General features: G+C 39.0%; 1 protein-coding gene and 2 non-coding genes across 7 annotated transcripts; all 3 read right to left on the reverse strand.

The window, feature by feature from the left end:
• Positions 1 to 5,561: 5,561 nt before the first annotated feature.
• On the reverse strand, positions 5,562 to 5,634 carry TRNAA-AGC (transfer RNA alanine (anticodon AGC)). The gene has a single exon. It is a non-coding gene; the product is annotated as a tRNA-Ala (tRNA).
• A 115-nt stretch (positions 5,635 to 5,749) lies between these two features.
• TRNAA-AGC (transfer RNA alanine (anticodon AGC)) lies at positions 5,750 to 5,822 on the reverse strand. The gene has a single exon. It is a non-coding gene; the product is annotated as a tRNA-Ala (tRNA).
• A 117-nt stretch (positions 5,823 to 5,939) lies between these two features.
• LOC104604935 (HSP20-like chaperones superfamily protein) lies at positions 5,940 to 17,977 on the reverse strand. Of its 5 annotated transcripts, none has more exons than XM_088904258.1 (4): positions 17,797 to 17,977; positions 17,418 to 17,491; positions 10,037 to 10,129; positions 5,940 to 9,684 (listed from the first exon to the last, which is right to left on the reverse strand). In XM_088904258.1, exons 2-4 carry the CDS (start codon positions 17,422 to 17,424, stop codon positions 9,395 to 9,397), a joined length of 390 nt encoding a protein of 129 aa, XP_088760384.1. In that variant the 5' UTR covers positions 17,425 to 17,491; positions 17,797 to 17,977; the 3' UTR covers positions 5,940 to 9,394. The 5 variants fall into 5 exon arrangements, with proteins under 5 accessions (XP_088760384.1, XP_088760380.1, XP_088760377.1 ...); XM_088904254.1 differs by having other exon boundaries at positions 10,037 to 12,901; positions 17,797 to 17,973; XM_088904251.1 differs by having other exon boundaries at positions 10,037 to 13,150; positions 17,797 to 17,973.
• Positions 17,978 to 20,968: the final 2,991 nt, after the last annotated feature.

A 20,968-nucleotide genomic window follows, 5' to 3' on the forward strand; every position in this document is an offset into this window, starting at 1 on the left:
CGGGGTTTAATCACAGTATTTGCAAGCACGCTTCATTGAACCGCTTGATGTAGGCCCGGATGGATTCTCCTTCTCTCTAGACTACTCCGAAGATGCTTTCCTCAGTTCTGGGGCACCGCTTGCTGGTAACGAAGTGTGCGATGAAGATCTGCACGAATTGGGTCCAGCTTCTTATTGACCCTGGGGCTAGGTTCCTGTACCAGGTGCGGGCCACCCCTTAAAGGTGGTGGTGAAGGCCATGCACTTGCATGATTCACTGGCCCTAGCGATGTGCATTTGGGACTGGAAAGCATCGACATGGTCGTTGGGGTCAAAGGACCCATCATACTTGTCCAAAGGTGGGAGCTTGAAGTCTCTGGGCATGGAGACTCCTAGGAGTTTTGATGCGAGGGGGGAAGGAACTGAGAGAATTGGGGCAGCTTTTACCTCATCCGAGCTCGTCTCTTCCTTACCTCTGAGCTCGGGTAGGACACGGGTGGCAGTTCGGCGACTTCGCCAGCGCCTTCGTTGTTGAGTGGGCCTGGTACTGGCGTTGCTGGCCTCTGTGTTGCCAAGCTCAATGGGCCCGGAATGTTGGTAGTCTGCTGCTAGGGTGCTGAATCGGTTCTCTGTGAGCGGGAACTCAGGCTTGGAGCGCCGAGGTGCTGACTTTGCGGGCGAGGTTCTCGACCCGCCTGCGAGCAGTGAGGCGAGGGTCATTTTCCTTTCCCTTCGGCCTGGGGATGAGGCCTGGCTGTTAAGGGGGTTCTGGAGTTGGGAGGCTTCTCCTCGGTGAGGGCGTCCACCCTGAGGGGAGGCCTTAACCGGCTTCGGAGCAGGGTGCCGAGGTGGAAGTAGTGACTGGTTCAGGGGTAGTTGGGGGAACTACTGCTGATAGTGATGTTGAGAGAGGTGGTGTAGTACTTGGTGCTGCTGGAGTTGATGCTGTTGGAATTATTGCATTTGGACTTGCATTGCCGCATGCATTGCATCAGGTCGTCAAACTGGCTCTGGCTAGTCGCCAGGGGGATAGCAGTTGGTTCAGTAAAGGTTGTTTTGATAGGGAGTGGAAAGGGGACATTCATGGCGGGAAGGTTTATGGGCACCACTGTTCGTGGCGCATTCAGGCTGGGGATCCCATCCACCGGAAGGGGGATGGTGAACTGCCCGATGCACACCACGGGGCCTTGAAGTTGTTCCCCGACGGTGTTCATGTCCGTGCCACGTCCATCGTTGCTGGAAGAAGCCACGAGTGTTGGGGTTTTTTGGAGAAAAAAGAGGTTATGAGAGTTTTAGAGGGAGGCTTTTAGAAGCGTTCCCACAGATGGCGCCAATTGATGGTGCGCAATCCGGCCGGTCCTAGCTGTCAACGACGTTGCCTCTGATTGGAGCAACAGGGGGCCTGAAACAGAGAAGAAGGTGGGGAATCTCCGGGAGGAACCCGGTGAGATTGCTCCGAAGCTCAAGTTAGTATTCTCTCAAAGGCAAGAAAAAACCAAATGGCACAAAATTCACATACCTCGTTCTTGGGGGGTAGGGAGCCTTTTATAACCACCTCGCGCACTTACTCCTAAGCTTCTGTCAAGTCGGGTATGATTATCCCTGCGCTCCTGCCAATTCGGGTGTCATCACCTCTATTGGGACAGAACCGCGACTGCTCTCTTTGTCGGAGCCGTCTCTACAACTGGAGATAGCGGTAGCAGGTGGCGGTGGCAGGTGGCCGTTGGAGTGCAGCTGTCAAGCGTCAGATCCCAAGTCAGTCAGGTGCAATGCCCCTAGGTATGGACTTCCTTGGTGTCAAGTGTGGTACGGTTTGTTCTGTTTGGCGTCCTGGAGGCGAAGTGCTGGAGTGGTAAGCGAGGTGAAGTTTTGAGTTCGGATAGAGGTGTGTCTCGAACTGCCATGGGGCAGGCCAGTTTGGGTCGTTGCCCTTTGTGCTTGCAAGGCTCGGGGCTTAAGGAAGAGCTCGGGCTCCTTACGGGGAATTCGGGCTCCTTGTAGGGAGTTCGGACCGCTGGTTCCTTGCTTCGGAGCTCATGTCTTGGGTGTATTGTCATGCCGAGCTGTTGCCTTCACCACGTGTCGAGTGATTACAAAGTCGGGCCAAATCTTCCTTCATCAAGAAGCCTTAATCTTCAACGCTTGCACCACCAATGAGAAAGGAGTCCGAACAAATAAGGATATGGCTAGCTCTCATATGCTTTGCAAAAGAGATTCCTTGGAAGATAGCCTACAATTTGGCTTCCTCTGCGGAACCCCGAGCCTTTCCACCGACTACACCTAGACAAGAGAGAGTATTAGATAAAGAAAGATCCCCAAAAGAGCAGGATGTTGCAGATATAAATCCTCCATCAGAAAATAAATTGATTGGATACGAGGATTGATATTCAAATTAAACTTATGTTTTTGATCAGACATTGATATAACCTCCAGGCTGAGATTTTGGACGCCATTAAACAAGTTATTTAGTTTCCTTACTACCCAATGGACCAAGACTTGGCAGTCTTTAAAACACTTCATTTTGAGCATGCCAAATATAATATAAAGCCAGAGCGTACCAACATAAAACTAACTTTGAAAGATGTTTTTTAGTTGTACTATAAGAAAGAGCATCGATACAATAAAGCCGTAAAGTTTGAAACAAAGCCTTGGAGTGATATATTCTGAGGTGCTGCTAAAAGAGTGGCTTTAGCTTCGACATGACACAAAGTTGTGCACTTTGGGTAGGAATTCCTGCTTAGAGTGTGCAGCCAAAGTTTCTCATTGGGGCCTTTCATGGCTCTATTGTTCCCTGTCTTCTGCAACCTTTTCTTTTTATAAGATTAGAAGGGGCTACATAAGACGGGGGGTAGCATGTCCCTACAAATCAATGGAACAAATAAAAGCAAAAGACCAAGGAAGATTAATGATTTAAAGAAACAAAACCATGAACTGACAACTAGACTTCATGTGCATGGTGAGCCATCCAACTTGTAGCTTGATTTACCTCGCGGTAGACATGTCTGTAGATGATTCCTTTTTTGCACCTCTCCTTCAGCTCCCAACAGTCGTGAGTGACGTTCTGCAGGTTCCACGAGCAAGGCCTTACACGATCAAGGCATGAGATCACAAACTTGGAGCCACCTTCTATAATGAGAGAATAATTCATGAAATTCTGGCCAAATTATGGGGCCCCCAAGCAGCCCAGGTTTTAGCTTTATTTAGGGGTGTTCATGGGTTGAGTTGGGTTGGGTCGGTTTGAGTCATTTTTTTCAATCGACTTGACCTAGTCGGTTTACTTATTGACTAAACTGAACCGACTGACCCTGAAGCAAAACCAACCCAAACATGAAGGGTCTGTTTGAGTCGATTTATTGGTTTAGTCGATTTTTATATATCTTTTAAACTAAAATATCTATTTATACTTAAGTTTATTTCTTTTTAGTTTTTATGCAAAACCAAAATATATATTTAAATCGATTAATTTTTTATGCAAAACTGATTTTTTTTGTCAATATATATTTAAATTTATACAAAACTATTGTATTATATTTGTATTGGTTTTACCTTTTTAGTTTTTGTCATAAATAACCAATTTTTTTTCAAAGTTCAAACAAAACACAAATAAAATATATCAACATTTAACATAGTGTAGGGACTAATTAATAATTACTTAAAAATATAGAATTGGTTCGGTTTGGTTTGACTTTATTTTTTCATACATGAAAATCGAAACTGACCCGGGTTATCGGTTTATTTTTTTCATACAAACCGAAACCGACCAATGACTTTAAAAAACTGACCAACTCAAGTTGGGTTGGGCCGATTTAATCAGTTTGGTCGGTTTGACATTTAACATAAACACCCCTAACTTTATTAATAGAAGAAAGGGCCAATTTATAGGCTTTGAAATCCAACACGTCACTGAGATGGTTACTAGATAAAGTAGCAATGGTGCACATACCCCTTCCAAACGTGATGCATCAAAATTTATTTTAATCACTCCTATCTCAAGGAGGGTCCATCTTATATAGCTACAACTCTTAATACTATTCTCTCCCTTGAACTCAGACACGCTACCCTGAAATTCAACAAAAGGGACAAGGGCTTTATCCAATGACTTAGTATGGGGTATCAAGATATTTTAAAAAACTCGCATGTTTTTTATTTTCCAAAGCTGCCATAGGGGGAAGACGAATTTTTCTCTTAACCCTCCCCCCACACTCGATAAGTTATTAAAAAGTTCAACCACCAATCTCTAAAAGACCTTATTGATCATCCAAACCTTGGATAGCTGGATTAAAAATCAACAAACATTTCTTCACAAAAGGAGCAACCTCTATAAATATGGTTCACATCCTCTTCCTCCCCACAAATATTACAATCTCCATCAGTATTCACTCCTCTAAATCTTAGAAAAGACTTTGTGGGGAGTCTATTATTCAATAAAAGGTACATAAAAACATGCAGTTTTGGAGGGCACTTGAGATTTGAAACAATATTATTCCAATTGTAACCATTCACGGGATTCAATAAATGGTTAATTGTAGGCAGATTTGGAAGAAAATTTGCTGTTAGAATTAAACCATCAAATCAACTTATCCTCTTTTTGGTTTGAAGAGATGAATGTAGCCTTGATTTTTAGTCAAACATTGTTTGGAACAAGATTACAGATTTTCTCCCTCCTCTACACCTTCCTTTCTTGATCAATAACATCACTAACTAAGAGCTCTCCATTAACAATAGTTTCTCGAGGTATCAATTTGGCTATTACCTTTTCTCCAATCCATCTATCTTTCTAGAAGTTCACTGATCTACCATTGTTAATCTCCCAATAATTTCCTTTGTCTAGAAGTTCTCTAACCTTTAATATCCCTCTCCAAGCCCATGAAACACCTTTTTTGATTTTAAAGTTATTATGTTTAAGGTACTTGCTTTTCACAACTTTGACCCAAAGGTTTGAGAATTTTTCATCCCAATTTGGTTAGATTAGTTTCATTAATCTAAAGAAGATTTTTGAACCCCATTCTTCCCTTACTTTTTGGAGTACAAGCTCTTTCCCAATTCATTAGATGAATTGGCTTTCTACCCTTGGAATTGGTCATAGGAAAATAAATTGCGAGATCATGTTTATAGTAGAATTGAACAAAGTGATTCTACCTGCCATAAAGAGGGTATTCTTCTTCCATTTGGCAAGTTTACCAACAATTTTCTTACGGAGGTTTTGGAAGGTAGTTTTAGTCATCCTACCATTGATGATGGGCGTTCCTAAGTAGAATTTATAATTAATTAACTTTTAGGGAATTTTCATAATTTTAGTTAATAGTTTCTTAAGACAATCATTTGCAAATTGCAGTATCAAAATCTTTGGCCCATCCTTAGAAAATTTTCAACCTGGTTCCCAAAAGCAGACCCCCCTCTGCAACCTATTTTTATCTCTCCAATAGGAGCTAGCGTAATATGTGTCATCTTCTATGTTGAAAAAACCAGTCACTATTTAGAAAATTCTTCTAATAAAAAGCCTCCTCCTCCTACTACTACTCAGAAACTTAGGCCCCGTTTGGATTATCATGGTCGGAATCAGAGATGTAAAAAATTTAAAATGGAGATGCGGGGTATCGATCCCCGTACCTCTCGCATGCTAAGCGAGCGCTCTACCATCTGAGCTACATCCCCATTACATTATAAATTGAAGGCCAGATCTATAATTAATATAAAACTTACGCCATAGTTACTTCAAAAAAATCAACAGAGATTAGAGAAGCTATAAAAAAAATTATTGCGAGAAAAATGGAGATGCGGGGTATCGATCCCCGTACCTCTCGCATGCTAAGCGAGCGCTCTACCATCTGAGCTACATCCCCTTATTATGAAAATATCGTATTAGTAAATATATTACCTCTCGCAGGGAAGATTTCTCGATGCTGAAACTCAGAAAGTCAAATGTATCAAAATCTAAACGGAGGGAAGACGAGATCGCGCAACAGAAGTGCGTCGTAACTTCCCTACCTTTTCTTTCAAACCAAACACCAGCTTAAATTCTTCGCATTCCGACCTCTTTATTGGCACAGATCAAAGGTGTGTTCTCTGTTCATCTTATGGTTGAATAACCGATCCTTTTTCTTGTCTAAATAATTTATAAATGATGATGACGATTTCCCCTCTCCTTTACAAAACATATCACTGGATCAACTCCAAACTGGTTCTAGCTTTCCTTGTTTTCTTTAAGATTCTAGTTTAGGATTCTCACATACAAAAATATTCTTTTCTTCTCCGGGTCTGATTTATCTAACACCAGTTAAAAGTCCAGATGATCAGTTTTTTATGTCAAATGTTATTCTTTTGAATGAAGACTACAACCAGAAAACCCAAAGGACCACCTAAACTTTTGAACTGGAGACTCGTCCGGAAGAAACCCAGATCAGAAAACCCACTTCAGGGCTACGTGGTCAGATAGTAAAGTTTGTTTTCTCCATAAGGTATGAAGTGGCACTGGAATTGTTCGAGAATTTGGGATCCTAATGTGCTTGCGATGTGGAGCCAATGCGTATACATTGGGTTCTAGTCAATTAGAGGAGGATTTGAACCACATCGAGAAACAGGGATTCAGATATGCACGTGAAATGTGGAATGATGATCAATGGACGACGATTATTTGAGAATGCCCGAGCGGAGTCCAATTTCATTTTCCACCATTATTGGTGGGTTTGCCGATTCGGGAGAATTCATGGGGGCCTTCCACTTGTTGCTGCTGATGTGGCAGGAATTTCCAGATTCTGGGTTCCGAATGTTTCCTACCATTGTTCGGCTTCTGTTCGGTTGGTATTTGTGATTATTCCTGTGTGTTGAAAATGGGGACTTGTGGAGATATTTTTATATTTCTGTGTCAGTGTGTTTTGTCATATATACAAGCGTGGGAGCATTAAGATGCTTAATTTGTTGATGGGATATATGCCAGAGAATATGGTGGTGGGATGGAATATGATCATAGCAGGGTATGGCCTTCATGGGTTATAGTGAGGAAGCTCTAAATATGTATCATGAGATGAAAGCCTCAGGAGTCAGGTCTGAAGATGGACTGTTTTACTTATTCAATAATTATTAGGATTTGTGCCCAGTTAGTGTTATTAGAACATGCCAAGTAGGTTTAGTTCATAATAGGTTGGGTTTGATGTGGTAGCCAATATGGCAGCGGTGGGTTTCTATGGCAAATGGAGTAGGACCGAAGATGCTTGGTGCATTTTTGATGAGACGCATTACAAGAGAAGAGCATCATTTCTTGGGATGCTTTGATTTCTAGATAAGGTAACCATGTCGAGGAGTTGAGGCCATTGAGATTTTTGAACAGATACTTTCATGAAGGAATTCTTCTGAACCATGCAATGCTTTCTGCTGTTTTGTGTGCTTGTAGCTATTCGGGTTTATCAAATGAAGGGTGCTTTTGAGTTAATGAACAGGGACTACAAGTTCAATCCACGTCCAATGAACCAATCATGTGTGACTGATCTGTTAAACCAGGAAGGGCTCTTGGGTGAAGCTTTGCAATGATAAGAAATGCTCCTTTTACCACAGTGAGAGGTTGGCAATTGTTTTTGGAATCATCAATGTATCAGATCATTCAGCACCATCGTAGAAGTTGTAGAGCCATCTCATTTGTGGTGATTACCATAATGTAGTTAAGTTGATGGCCAATTGGCCATGGTTACTGGGTGGGCAACTATGGCAATTATTGTAAAGGATGGTTGTCATTTTCACCATTTTTGAAAACGGGACTTGTTCATGTAAGGATTGCTGGTGACCATACAAATACGTGGCAGTGGGATTAAGATATTTTTATTGAATAGACTTGCAATGAAGTTTGTGTAAGAGCACAGACATACAAACCGCCATAGACTGGGACTACTTCACCTTGAACCGGAACCAAACTGAATTGACCTGGTCCAATGACCAACCTGGATTACCAAACAGTAATGTAGGAACTGTATAAGAGCAGACTAGTGGCTGATAGCTGACCACCCTAGTCATAAGAAAGTTCCAGAAGCCCTCCATATATAAATTCATTCTCATGCAAGAGGGGCGGGGGACTGCAAACTATGACAGCCTGATCCCTCTCTGAAGTATACATAGTACAGCCCCTCAAGGGGGTCCGGCCACTTTCCATCCTCCTCAACCCACCACTAGATCCACAGAATCAACTGTTGCTGTCGTATCCATGCGCTCACAGTTTGTTCTTGATCATTGAAAATATCATTTAAACATATTTTTTTAACTTAAAGTTATGAATGGAAATACAAAGTTCTTTGTTCTGGATCCTTGCATTTTTGTCCTTTGGATTTGCATGATATTTGCTAAATGAAAATTCACATGTATGATATAGTAATTTACTGCATAAAATTGTGTATCATACTGCTATTGTGCATGGTGGAAAAAAAGGTTAATGCCATCAAATGTGAATGAACAATACCATGTTTTAGCAGCTGTTGACACAGTTCTCAAGATGGTCACTTGGCATCCCTCCAAATAGGAGGCATGGGATCAAACCCATGGAACTGCAGGCTGTCCGTGGTAAGGGTGTCAATGGACCGGTTTTGGATTGGACCCCGTCCAGTCCAAAATCAATTTGGGCGGATTGGACAGACCAACAAGACATATTAGATTGTACCAATCCGGTCCAAAATAATTATTAGATTGAATTGTTCCTGATCCGTCCATAATAAATTTATATTGGATTGGGTTGGATTAAGCCAATATCTGGTCCATTGATATAAGATAAGAATATAGGTGTCAATGGACCAGGTTTAGGTTAAAACCAATCTAAAACAAAACGAATTTGAACAGATTGGATGGTCCAGACATTGAATTGGATCGATCCAAAATATTAATTGGACTGGATTGGACCTGGTCCATTTATAATGGACTCACATTGGACTGGATCAGATTGGACCAAATTCAGTCCAATTGACACCCCTAGTCCGTGGTATGGTCAGTGGGCCTCACATGCACCGTGCTCTGCCCTACCACTGATTGCCCTGAATGTATAGTTTGTAATACCAAAAAGGAAAAAAAAACCATGTTTTAGCAGCCAGATTAAATCTGCACCAGTTTATGATGCAATGAAGCATTTTCTGCATTCCCTTCTCCTTGCTAATGAAGTAACATCTATATGGTTACATATGATATTGTGCTAGTGTAACAAAATCCAGTACAAATTTACAACTGTTAATAGGATATATCTATCTCTAGCCTTCTTCATGCTTTTCCTTAATGTATTATTATACCACTTCAGCAATTCTTCCTTTTTCTGTCTACTAAATTTGTGTAGTATCATCACAGATTGGATTTTCCCTTTTGTGGTATTGTAATCACTCATCAACTCCATTATGTTAAATCAAATTTATTTATGTGCAGCCTGTTTTTTTGATATTATGCCATTAGCTTATACAAGTTCATAATCTTTGAGTGCCACATCACATTTTTGAGGAATATTGGAGTCCAGGTGTTTCTTAGGAATTTTTATCTCCAAATTCCTTTCATCATAGACTTTTGCCTCCATTTCTCTCCATTCTGCATTCTCTGGCAGTTCAAGCCGTCGAACGTACCCATATGCCCACCAGGAGCCACTTCTCCAGTCCACTGGATTGGATTCTCGTTGCTGCCTCCATTGCCCACTTATCTCCACAACCTTCCCGTTTTCCAGACATACTTGAGTGCTGTGTAGCCCGCATCCTGGTTTTGAAATCAGTAGTGTTAGGGAATTTATTCAACCGGGAGCTTTTAATATGATTCTTAAGAAGTCTCTGTCTTGTCCTCAACTATTCCTATTTAAGAGCTGAATATCATAAATTGACTGGAACATGGATCTAATAGCAGGCTCCTTCATAGAAATTGATTTACCTAAAGTACCACAAGTTCCACAATCTTCCTGTATCCTTGCTGCAATCTGATGTTGGTTTACATGTGGTGCCTTGGGTTCATAATCATGAAGGAAGAAACAGAGCACAGGAGATGCAGTGCATGACTATGCATGACAGCATGAGGTAGCAACTGAGAATCAGAAAGACATTTAAAGAACAGTTACCTGGAAGTTCTGCTTGTAGAACGTATTCCATAGATGTTTCAAACCAGTTGACATTGCTCTGACCAGAACTCCGGAGACAGGACAACAAAACCTCTGCATCAAACTCCCATAGAGGGAAGGCATCAGATGGATCGAAGAACTTCCCAAACAACAACGGGCTGAAGAATGATCCATCACCAAAGACCTTAAGCACGGTGGGATTGTCCTTAGAAATGAAGGAATGAAAGACATCTTCCCTCAATGATACACGCCATTTTTGTGTGTTACCATCTTCTAATTGAACTTGAAGCTGTTTTTGGGAGGACATGGCCTCTAGAAATAAAATGCAGGAATAATGTCAAAGAAGGATTGAAGCTTTATGGCTTTTATAGCGTGAGACCACCAATCTTCATAAAAGGCAGCGCGGACAAATTCCATTAGAATTTTGGATGGCTGTAAAGCTAGCAGAATATTTCTTTTCTCTAGACCGTTCACACTGGGCAAGTTGTATATGCACAAGAACGTGGATATGGCATGGCTAAGGACCGTAAGATTTTTTTATTTTGCTGTATGTGACTTGGCACCTGCAATGGAGAATCATGCTCGGTTGACATGGAGAGAAATTCTATCTAAAACTAGGCCACACCAAAGATGCAGTCTTTGATGGATGATTTGGAGTTTTAACAGTCGAAGCTCTAGTCTCTATCTTCTTGTCAAAGGCCAAATCTAGCTTCTTTTAGCTGGGGATGCATAAAACTGTTGACGCACTTAATAAAAGCAGTATTCCACTGGCTCGCGAGTTACTTTCTCAGAGCATGACTGGAACAGGCTAATAGCTCGGAAAAGGGACCACCGTCCAAAGAATTCATTTGAGCACCTTTTGGGCGGGGAAAAAGATAAAGCAAGCACCTGTGTACCTATGTGCACAAGTATCTTGAAATTGAATTATTATTATTATTATTATTATACAACTCATGACTGATGGATGATAAATATGCTAGTCGTCCAAAATGGACAGTTTAGATTGGTTGGAAACCGTCGGGTGATCGAGTAGCCACAGGAGTAGTAAAATGTCTGAAGATAAATTGGAAGCAAAATAGCCCAGAGAAGCCCATGGGCTGCTTGGTTGTGGGCTCTTCCAACATGGTTAAACTCGATTTCATCTATTCTATTTCTATGTGAACCACAGGGTTATTGTATTCACCTGTTAAGCTCCACGATGACCACCTTCTGATTTACACTGTTGGTTTTGATTAATAAACAATGCATATGTATATATAGCCTTGAGTAATAGCCAAAAAGTTCCTTTTATCAGGACAAAAGTACCTCTATACATTCACTTTCTTTACTATTTTCTTATAAATGGAATACTTCTTTTTTAATGTGCTTATACCAACATTAAAAAGGTATAATATTATTTTTAGGGGTGTGATTTGGGCACACCCCTTACCCTAATCTAATCAGTACCCAAAGAATACATGTGTTAAAAGACATAAATGCCCTCATATTTTGATTTCTTTGACAACAAAAATGGCTTCTTTGTTTTTCAATTTTCACTAGTATATTTATGCAAAATGCTAGTGTGTGTGGAAATCACTTCCCCATATTGACAGACTCGGATTAGATTCAGCAGGGCGGGGCGATTTTGGAATTTATCTTTTGATTAAGAATGGCAACGGGGCAGAGCGGAGATGGGGAATCACTCCCCATTGCCTAGAGAGTTAGCTACCATCAAATAGCAGCCGGAAATCTGATTCTTGTGGAGGTGAGGGCTGAAGGCTGAAGGCATCTGTACTATACATGTCTCCGAGAGGGATCTCCGTGAACTCCTTGGCTGAAACAGCCCAAGAATTGCAGAGATTAAGCACTTGTTGCTCCAAAGCTTCGATTGGTCTTGAGACATTATAAAAAATTCCTGCCATTCCTCTCCGCCAAATCACCCGCCCAGTGCGTCAATAATGAAGCTCCAGTAAATCTTCCCCCTCTTCCCTACATCACAATAGCGCCATTGGATCAGAAAGTCCAACAGATTGTTCTGAGCAACCCAATCCAAATTGTGGAGGTTTAGGAAGTGACACCAACGCCATAATCTTCTGGCTATGGGGCAATGCACTAACAGGTGTGAAATGGATTTTTCATCCTTTCAACAGAGAACACAACCACGGGGGTGAGAGAAGAACTGTTCCAGCTCTCTTTCTTCTGCATGACATCTCCCGTGTTTATTTTGCTTCCCAAACAAAAAACGAAATTCTGGATGAGTCCGAAGGGTTCCAATTTTACCCTTTTTTTGTATGGAAGAAGTTAAACTGACAGACAAACATGCAAATATCAAACCAACGGCAAAATTTTGAATTTTCACTTGTACCTCACTCCAGGAGTAGAAACCCAATATTGCACTTGGTCTTGAAGCATGAGACTATCACACTATGATCAGTATATGGACTTAAAAATATCGTAGCTTTTACATACTTCTCTTCAGTCTTCACCGCCCAAATATGAGTAGGTACTGACCACTTCAATGTTCTCACTGCCCAACCTACCGTTTAGCCTTACAGTCTGTTTGGTTGGTGCGACGGAAAAGAGAAAATAGGAATATTTTTCTTAGATTTCCATTTTAAGAGAAAATGAGAATAATCTTCTTAGATTTTCATTTTCATTCGTTTGTTTTGTGAGACGAACCGAGAAATAATAAGACACGGTTTCCCAAAACTTGGAATGCAAGTCAAGCTGGTCGAGGTCCGGTGGAGGTGCACTGAAACGGTCGGTCACACTGAAATAGTAGCGGCGTCGTCAGAGATGGAGAGAGGTCCAATGGAGGCGCAAGGGATGAGGCGGCAAACACGCAAAAAATGCAAGTCAAGCTGATCGAGATCCGGTGGAGGCGCACTGAAATAGTAGCGACGTCGTCAGAGATGGAGAGAGTTCCGGTGGAGGCGCAAGTGATGAGGCAGCAAACACGCGAAAAATACAAGTCAAACTGATTGAGATTCAGTAGAGGTGCACTGAAACGGTTGCACTAAAATAGTAGTGGCATCGTCAGAGATGGAGAGAGGTCCGGTGGAGGCGCAAGTGATGATAGTCCGGTAGAGGCGCAAGTGATGAGGCGGCGAACAAGGTATGGTAAAACAGGGGTGGCTGAAATCAAGGAAAACAGGAGGGACAAAGGTCTTGCTATCATTACGGGTTCAAGTAGCAGAGGCAAGCGAAAAAAAAGATGAAGGAGAAGAGGAGAAAAATAGAAAGAGGGAGAGGAGGAGAGAGAGAGAGAGAGATGAGGGGAGATTGGAACTCACCTCGTCGACGCCACTAGTTTTGAGTTCGAAGGGAGAAAGACGATGAACAGTATAATAAATCGAAAAAAAGAGGGGGAGAGAGAGATGAGGGGAGATTGGAACTCACCTGGTCTACGCCACTGGTTTGAGTTCGAAGGAAGACGATGAACAGTATAATAAATTAAATGAAAAACTTAGTTTTCCTCAATAAGGGTAATTTTATAAATTTGGGTATCCTTAAAGGGTATTTTTGTTAAAATATAAAAAAAATTAAGCAAAAACAAGGTACGCCTCTACAATAGTACAGATTATTTCAAAGAATCATCCAATGGAGGGCTTTCTTAGTAGGGGTGCAACTGAGGCGGGTCGAACCCAATGGAAGTTTTTGCATGGGTTGGGCCTGGGCCAGAGAACTTGGATCTGGCCTAAACTTGGGTTGGGCTTGAGTTAAGGACATGGGTAGCCCGAGCCCAATTCTAGCATTGGTCAACCCAACCTAGGCCTGCCATCTTGCCCAAACAAATGCATACATATATGTATTATATTTATATAAAAATATATTTTCTTTTCTAATTATATATACATGTAGGGGTGTCAATTGGACTGGATTTGGTCCAATCCGATCCAGTCCAATGTGAGTCCATTATAAATGGACCAGGTCCAATCCAATAAATGTTTTGGATTAATTTGGACCGTTCCAATTCAATGTCTGGACCGTCCAATCTGTTCAAATTCATTTTGATTTAGATTGATTTCAACCCAAACCCGGTCCATTGACACATATTCTTATCTTATATCAATGGACCAGATATTGGCTTAATCCAATCCAATCTAATGTAAATTTGTTATAGATAGATCAGGTCCAATCCAATCTAATAAATATTTTGGACCGGATTAGTCCAATCCAATATGTCTTGTTGGTCCGTCCAATCCATCCAAATTGATTTTGGACTGGACGGGGTCCAATCCAAAACCAGTCCACTTGACACCCTTATATATACATGTGTATATGCATTTTTGGTAGAAATCATGTGTATATGCATAAAGTATGTGCATTTGTAAATAAAATTTGTACATATAAAAGATGATTATGTAAAAATAATACATATAAATTCTTTCAAACACGATCAAACCCCAAGTAGGGTGTCAAATGGACTGGATTTGGTCCAATCCGATCCAGTCCAATGTGAGTCCATTATAAATGGATCAGGTCCAATCCAAACCAATGAATGTTTTAGACCAATTTGGACCGGTCCAATTCAATGTCTGGACCGCTTAATCTGTTCAAATTCATTTTGATTTAGACTGGTTTCAACCCAAACCTAGTCTATTGACACGTATATTCTTATCTTATATCAATGGACCCGATATTGACCTAATCCAATCCAAATCAATATAAATTTATTACGAACGGACCAGGTCCAATCCAATCTAATAAATATTTTGGACCGGATTGGTCCAATCCGTTCAAATTAATTTTGGACTGGACAGAGTCCAACCCAAAACTAGTCCATTGACACCCTTACCCCCAAGCCCTACTAACCTAGCCTAGCCTAAGCCCCAATCCAACTCAAGTTGTGTTGGATTAAGCTTGGGTTAGGCCTGGGTTCATAAACTTGGGCTTAACCTCTTGTTGGGCCAGGCCTGAGCCTGAGGTTTGCACCTTCAACCCAACCCAACCCGCCCAAGTTGCGCCATTAATTCTTAGTTGGATCCACTGACAATCTTCTATGAGTAGTGTACAAAAGTAATATGCATTATTGAGTACCACAGTAATAGTTTCAGTTACAATGTTACATCTTAACCACTAAAGCAAATGCTAAAGGACGGGGCAACTAAAACCATGTATCATTTTGTGTATGAGATTTACTATTTATATGCTTGTTTTTTAATTGAGTTTTTTATTTAAAAAAATTAAATCAGGTTTTAGTTTGTAATTAACAACCTTAAGAATGAGATCCACACCATTTAAAGTTTTATAATGAATCATTATTTGAATTAGGAAATTGAATCAAATACATTAATATGAATCACGTATCTTTTGAAGTGTTTTTTTTTTTTTTTTTTGATAAATAGTTACATATTTGAAGAAGAAGTTGGCACATTTTTTTTTCCTGAAAATTGAATTAACCACTCACACTTTTCTTTTTCCTTTTCCATGCAAGTTATCATAAGCTGATCAACCGCTTAAACTTGTACACCAACTTGGTTGCTCAACCTTATGTTCTGATGCAGTGTTTAGCCATTTATGAAGGCATTAGCTTCGTTTATTTTTTTAGAAAGGCATGAACACCTCCCCACTCCCCTCCTCCCCCCATCCCCAAAAAAAAAAGAAAAGAAAAAGAAGAAAAAAGAAATAGCAATGAAAATTGGAGGTGAAAAGAAAGAAGAAAATTACAGTAAAAGATATACAACTTAATCCTCTTATCTCACATTTGGTTACCATTTCAGATATGCAGAAAATCACAGTAAAAGATGGAGACAAGGACAATGATAATGATGATGAGTAAAAAGTTACACACATTTAAATGAACATTATTTACTAGTGTTGTCTAAAGCTCTTAACATCATGAAAGAAACAACCATACTGGTTACCTTCTGACCTAGGCAACTCAGAATATCACATACATCAAAGTATAATGAAATTAAGTTCTTGAGAACTTATTGAAGGTACAAAGGCCCATTAAAACATAAACAATCCCTTAATTAGGAATACGAGAACAAATTAATTAATTTTATTTCCTTACAATAGCATTAACTTCTGTATTCATTCTAACATCATCAAATTATCTGTGTTGATTGTATGCTAGCTGACTTGACCTACCAAAAGGGATAGGTGAAAACATAAATCATGGCTTATACAAGTGAACTTCATTAAAAAAAAGAACTAGCATGGCAAAGTAAACCTTGGACCATCTTGATATATATCCTTGCCTTGGAACAAAAGCAAAAACTCAACAGAGATGTATCTACAGTCATCACAACCTCAATGACTTGTAGTTTTCCAGCTAATTAGGTAAAAATGTAAAACCTCATAAAAAATGGGAAGTGAAAAAGCAATTAGTTCTGGTTGTGACTTGTGACTAAAGCACTATAGACTCAGGATTTTCGAGGTGGGCCCCACATGGACAGCCTATAAGCTATGTTTGGTGAAAAATCCAAAAAGTCCAAATCAGTCATTAGCGAGTCGTTTAAAGGGCTGTCCACTTCAGCCTCTTTGAATAACTTATCTAGAGCACTTCAAAGCAGCTGAACATCTTGGTTGAATCTTCAGCCCAACCCTCTCGAATGAGCCCAAAATTGTAGAAATTCTTTGAAAACCTAAGATTCAGCAAAAGATAGGAGTAGATGGATAAAAATGGGAAAAAAGAAGAAAAATAGCATATATTTGGAGTAGTGCATGCCCAGTGTTGAAAAGGATCAGATCAGTCTTATTAAACCAAAGAGTTAAACAGTTCAACTCCTAGAATCAGATCAGTCTTGTTAAACCAAAGAGTTCAAGTCCTAGAATCATATCAGTCTTATTAAACCAAAGAGAATCGGATCGGTCTAGTTTAACCAAAGAGAATTACTATGAATATTCAGAAAAGAAAAGAGCAGGCAAATATCATATTCACTATGATCAGTCTTGGTGAATATGATCAAAACACCAAGGATCATATTCACCAGACTAGTCTTGTTTCAGAGAATTCATTTAATCTGTATATCAAAATTTGGATATATTATAATGCCAACAAAAAAACAACAACTTCTGCATGAGTCATTTCACACCACCAATTGACCAATCCTCCCAAATTCTAGTATTTTCATATTCCCTTTAGGCTATACCTATATACATCACAGAGTTCAACAATCTGAAGACATCTCTCTGGAGTATAATTTTCATTTCCGAGTTTCTGTTTGTAACTTCAAGTAATTTTCCATTGTAAAGGGATCCAATTTTATGGTTGCCCTAATTTTGAAGTTGATTGATTTCATAGACAACCAAAAAAGTAATGGCTGAGTTTGGTTTGGGTGCTTTTTTATTGTTCAACAAGTGTGCAGAAGCATCATTCAACTCCAACAAAATAACAAGAACTAACATAAAAGTAATTAATAGAAAAAGTAACTAAAGAAAGAAAGATAGATACCTATCATGATGGGAGCGTCAACAGAGTAGAAGAGCAACAAATGGAAAGTCTTCTTCGATTTGGTCTATGAAAGCCTAGAAGGGCAAAGAGAGATCATTCAAGGCAGCCATCTCGACTCCAATAAATTACTTGAAAGCAAAGTATAAAAAAACCATAAAAAAGGAAAAGCTAGAGAAGAAGAGCTTCGAAAAAATGCAGTTCGTTTTGAAGGAATTTAGGTAACTCGCAAAAACCAGGGCAAAGCAGAGGATGAGAGCTTGAAGCGGGAAATGGAGAGAGTGCGTAGGGTTCTTGTATATGGAAAGGGAATAATCTATCTAAGAAAAAAAAAGCTAGAGATAGAATCCCTAATACGAGTAGATCTTGAATGTAGTCTTACCGCCGTTCAAAGATGTCGGAAAAGTGGCCAAAGATATGACCGTTGGAATGCCTGGAAGAAGACAGGGGATGACGAAGGATCTTCCTCTATGACAAGGCGATAATATTTCCTAGATACGCGTCTTCGATTTTCCCTTTCTCAGTGGGGTCGCGTTCTTATTTTTGACACCCCGCATCTTACCCTTTTTCCATCCTATTCCTCTATTTTCCCCAAAACAAATAAAGAAAAAGTGAATATTTTTAAAATATTCTTTTTTTCATCCTCATCCCACAAATCAAACGGAGCCTTACACATCCATTCACTCTGTTGTGTCCCTTATACACTTCAATATGGAAATTTACCAGATCCGAATTTCCTCTCTTATACACTTCAATATGGATGGGTGATACGTGGGGTTCAACAGCCCTAGATTTTCTCTTTTCCAAGCCAGGGAGCAATTAGTAATGTTGCTTCTGTTCTTTAGGCTATGTTTGGTTGCAACGCAATTTTATTTATATTAGTATAAATGCATAGGAATGCAAATGAAGAAAATGCAAATTTTCGTTTAATTTTATTTTAGATTTTACGTTCATGTCTTAATTTACTTTATTTTTATAGCAATCAAACAAAATAAATTAAAATTTAAAACAAAAATAGGTTAAAATTTACAATCAAACCATTTGCACTGCCATAATTTTGCATCAATACAAATTTGTTTGCATTGCAACCAAACACAGCTTTACATTTTTGTCACAAAAAAGTGGTTGGTTAATTCATTTATATATATATATATATATATATATATATATATATATATATATATATATATGACATCTTATATATCTATATTAATACGATTGGGATGCTCTCTCCATGTAGCAAATGGAATATACTCATGCGAGTAGATTCCCATGTGAGAGCATCCGTTTTCTATTGCGAGGTCAGTAATTACATGCTTAACCCTATCCAAGCGTGCAAGATACATGTGTCCGCACTAATTTTTTGAAATGCTATGTTTTCAAACTAATTTCTTGAAATGCCATGTGTTTCCACTAATTTTTTGAAATGCCATGTGTTCAAACTAATTTTTTTAAATGCCATGTGTTCCCACTAATTTTTTGAAATGCCATGTGTTCGAACTAATTTTTTTTTAAATGCCATGTGTTCCCACTTATAGTTAATGACAATGCTATTTTTTTCTTATTTTATATAACTCTCTTTAACCATTGATGGTTTCTATCCAATTTGAGAGTATTCTGCCATCTCTCTCCCACTTTTTCCCTGCAATCTTTCTTTCCTCGAGAATGCCTGACGTCCCTCACTTATATGAAGAATCATTTCTCTCTCATCTCTTCCTCTCTTAAACCTCATCTCTCTCATTTTAGAAGAATCACTAGGCTTTTTTTTCCTTATTATTTGCAATGATTTGGATAATCTGTTGTTTGAATTAGTTATGTGGTTTATTTGATTTGCTTTTCATTGTAACCACACTAATATTTCCATTTTCTTTTTTTTTTCAGGTTTTCATTCTTTTTAAGGTGCTCCTTTAAGTATTCTTCAGATTTAGGTTGCAATGGTGGTTTGATTTGAGTTTAGGGTTTTAGTTGTTTTTCATTCTATTTGTCTTTTTATCATCTAACTTGATCTCCTTTGCTATTTGTTTTGTCTTTTTTTTCTATTCACATGTTTCTTTGTCTATTTTGCAGGTTTCCCTTTTATTCATTCTATGTTTGCAAGATTCCCTTTCGTTCACTGGTACAAATGGAGTTCAAGGGTGGCTTTTGTGACCTAGAGCATGTGGGTAATTTCTTCATACTGTGTTTGTAATTCAAGTTCATATGTTTGTGTGATTTAAGATTGTCGATTAGGATAGATGGCTTTTCGTTTGTTATTTTTCTTTTCCAAATTACTTTGTTTTTTTCCCAGCTTGATGTGATCTATTTCTCCTTCTTTATGTTTTTTATTTTACAAGATTCGACTCCCTCTGTTTTGCAATTTAAGTATTATTGACTATTGAGGTTGTCTTCATTGTGCCTACTTTATTGTACTTGTGTATTTTCATTTTCCTTTTTATTTCGATGGTTTCTAGAGGTATTGAGGTTTAATCGTGTTTCTTCTATATTTGTTTGCAGTTGGAATGGAGATTGGTGTGAGATGGTGGTGCTCTTCTCTATTTTATTTTTTATTTAGAATACAAGGAGTAACTATTTGGCAGGGAGAACCAGAACTCTCATTTAACTATCGGTCTGTTCTCCTTCAACTTTTATCTTGATTTCTCAACTTTTCTTCCCACAAGAATTACATCATGATGAACGGACTACGAAGACTGCAACTGGAGTCTAAGGATGATATGTAGGAATGGACACGTTTTGATCAAAGGGAAGACTTTGCAAGATTAATTGATTTCTTTCTTAACAATCATATTCTATTGGGTGTAGGTTGTAGTTGACTATCCATATGGTGGGGACTCAAGGTCAGGGTGGACATTATTTTCTTATCTGGGAAGAGTGGGATGCACTTCGGATTTAATGCGTTTGGACGCGAAGGGATTTTCTCTTCGAGTCCAATCACATTTCAACACGTCACTAGGTGCTAAGTTGGAGTAAACCTGAGTTGGATCTTGACTCTGGATTGTCAATGTACCTTTATTTGTATGGCATTGTTATTTTTAAATGTATAATTAATTTTACATGTTATCATTCAAATATTTTATCTGTAAATAAAATTAGTAAATGAAAAATGAGTTAAAATAGTTTTGACTACAAGTGATAAAAACTTGGATCATTTTTATCATTTTATTGAAACTATTAAATTTTTTCCCTTTTAAAGCAAATAGTTTACATTCAACTTTCAAAACTCCACTAGCCCTATAAATAAAAATTAATAAATGAAAAATGATTTAAAATAGCTTTCACTACAAAGATAGTGATAAAAACTTAGATCATTTTTATCATTTTACTGAAATTATTAAATTTTTTCCCTCATCCTTTTAAAGCAAATAGTTTACATAGAATTTTCACAATTCCACTAGCCCCTGCAATGCAGGGCCCTTTTGCTAGTACTTATTGTTAATAAAACAGTGGTTGTTTTGTTGCCAATGTTGTCTTCATTCAACCACCTCTCTGACCTCCCTAGGGGAGCTTCCTACTGTTGTCTTTTATACTCACATCTAATATTGGGTCCCTCCAATGTC

Source organism: Nelumbo nucifera, chromosome 1, assembly GCF_055504915.1.
Source record: "Nelumbo nucifera cultivar China Antique chromosome 1, China Antique-T2T, whole genome shotgun sequence".
Taxonomy (NCBI): Eukaryota; Viridiplantae; Streptophyta; class Magnoliopsida; order Proteales; family Nelumbonaceae; genus Nelumbo; species Nelumbo nucifera.

What these genes read in the sequence shown, in the direction of transcription:
- LOC104604935 (XM_088904254.1), bottom strand. Translation starts at nt 10,343, where the DNA reads ATGTCCTCCCAAAAACAGCTTCAAGTTCAATTAGAAGATGGTAACACA. An exon ending in TCTACAAGCAGAACTTCCAG is followed by an intron (nt 9,685 to 10,036) that starts GTAACTGTTCTT and finishes TTTCAAAACCAG; the next exon opens with GATGCGGGCTACACAGCACT.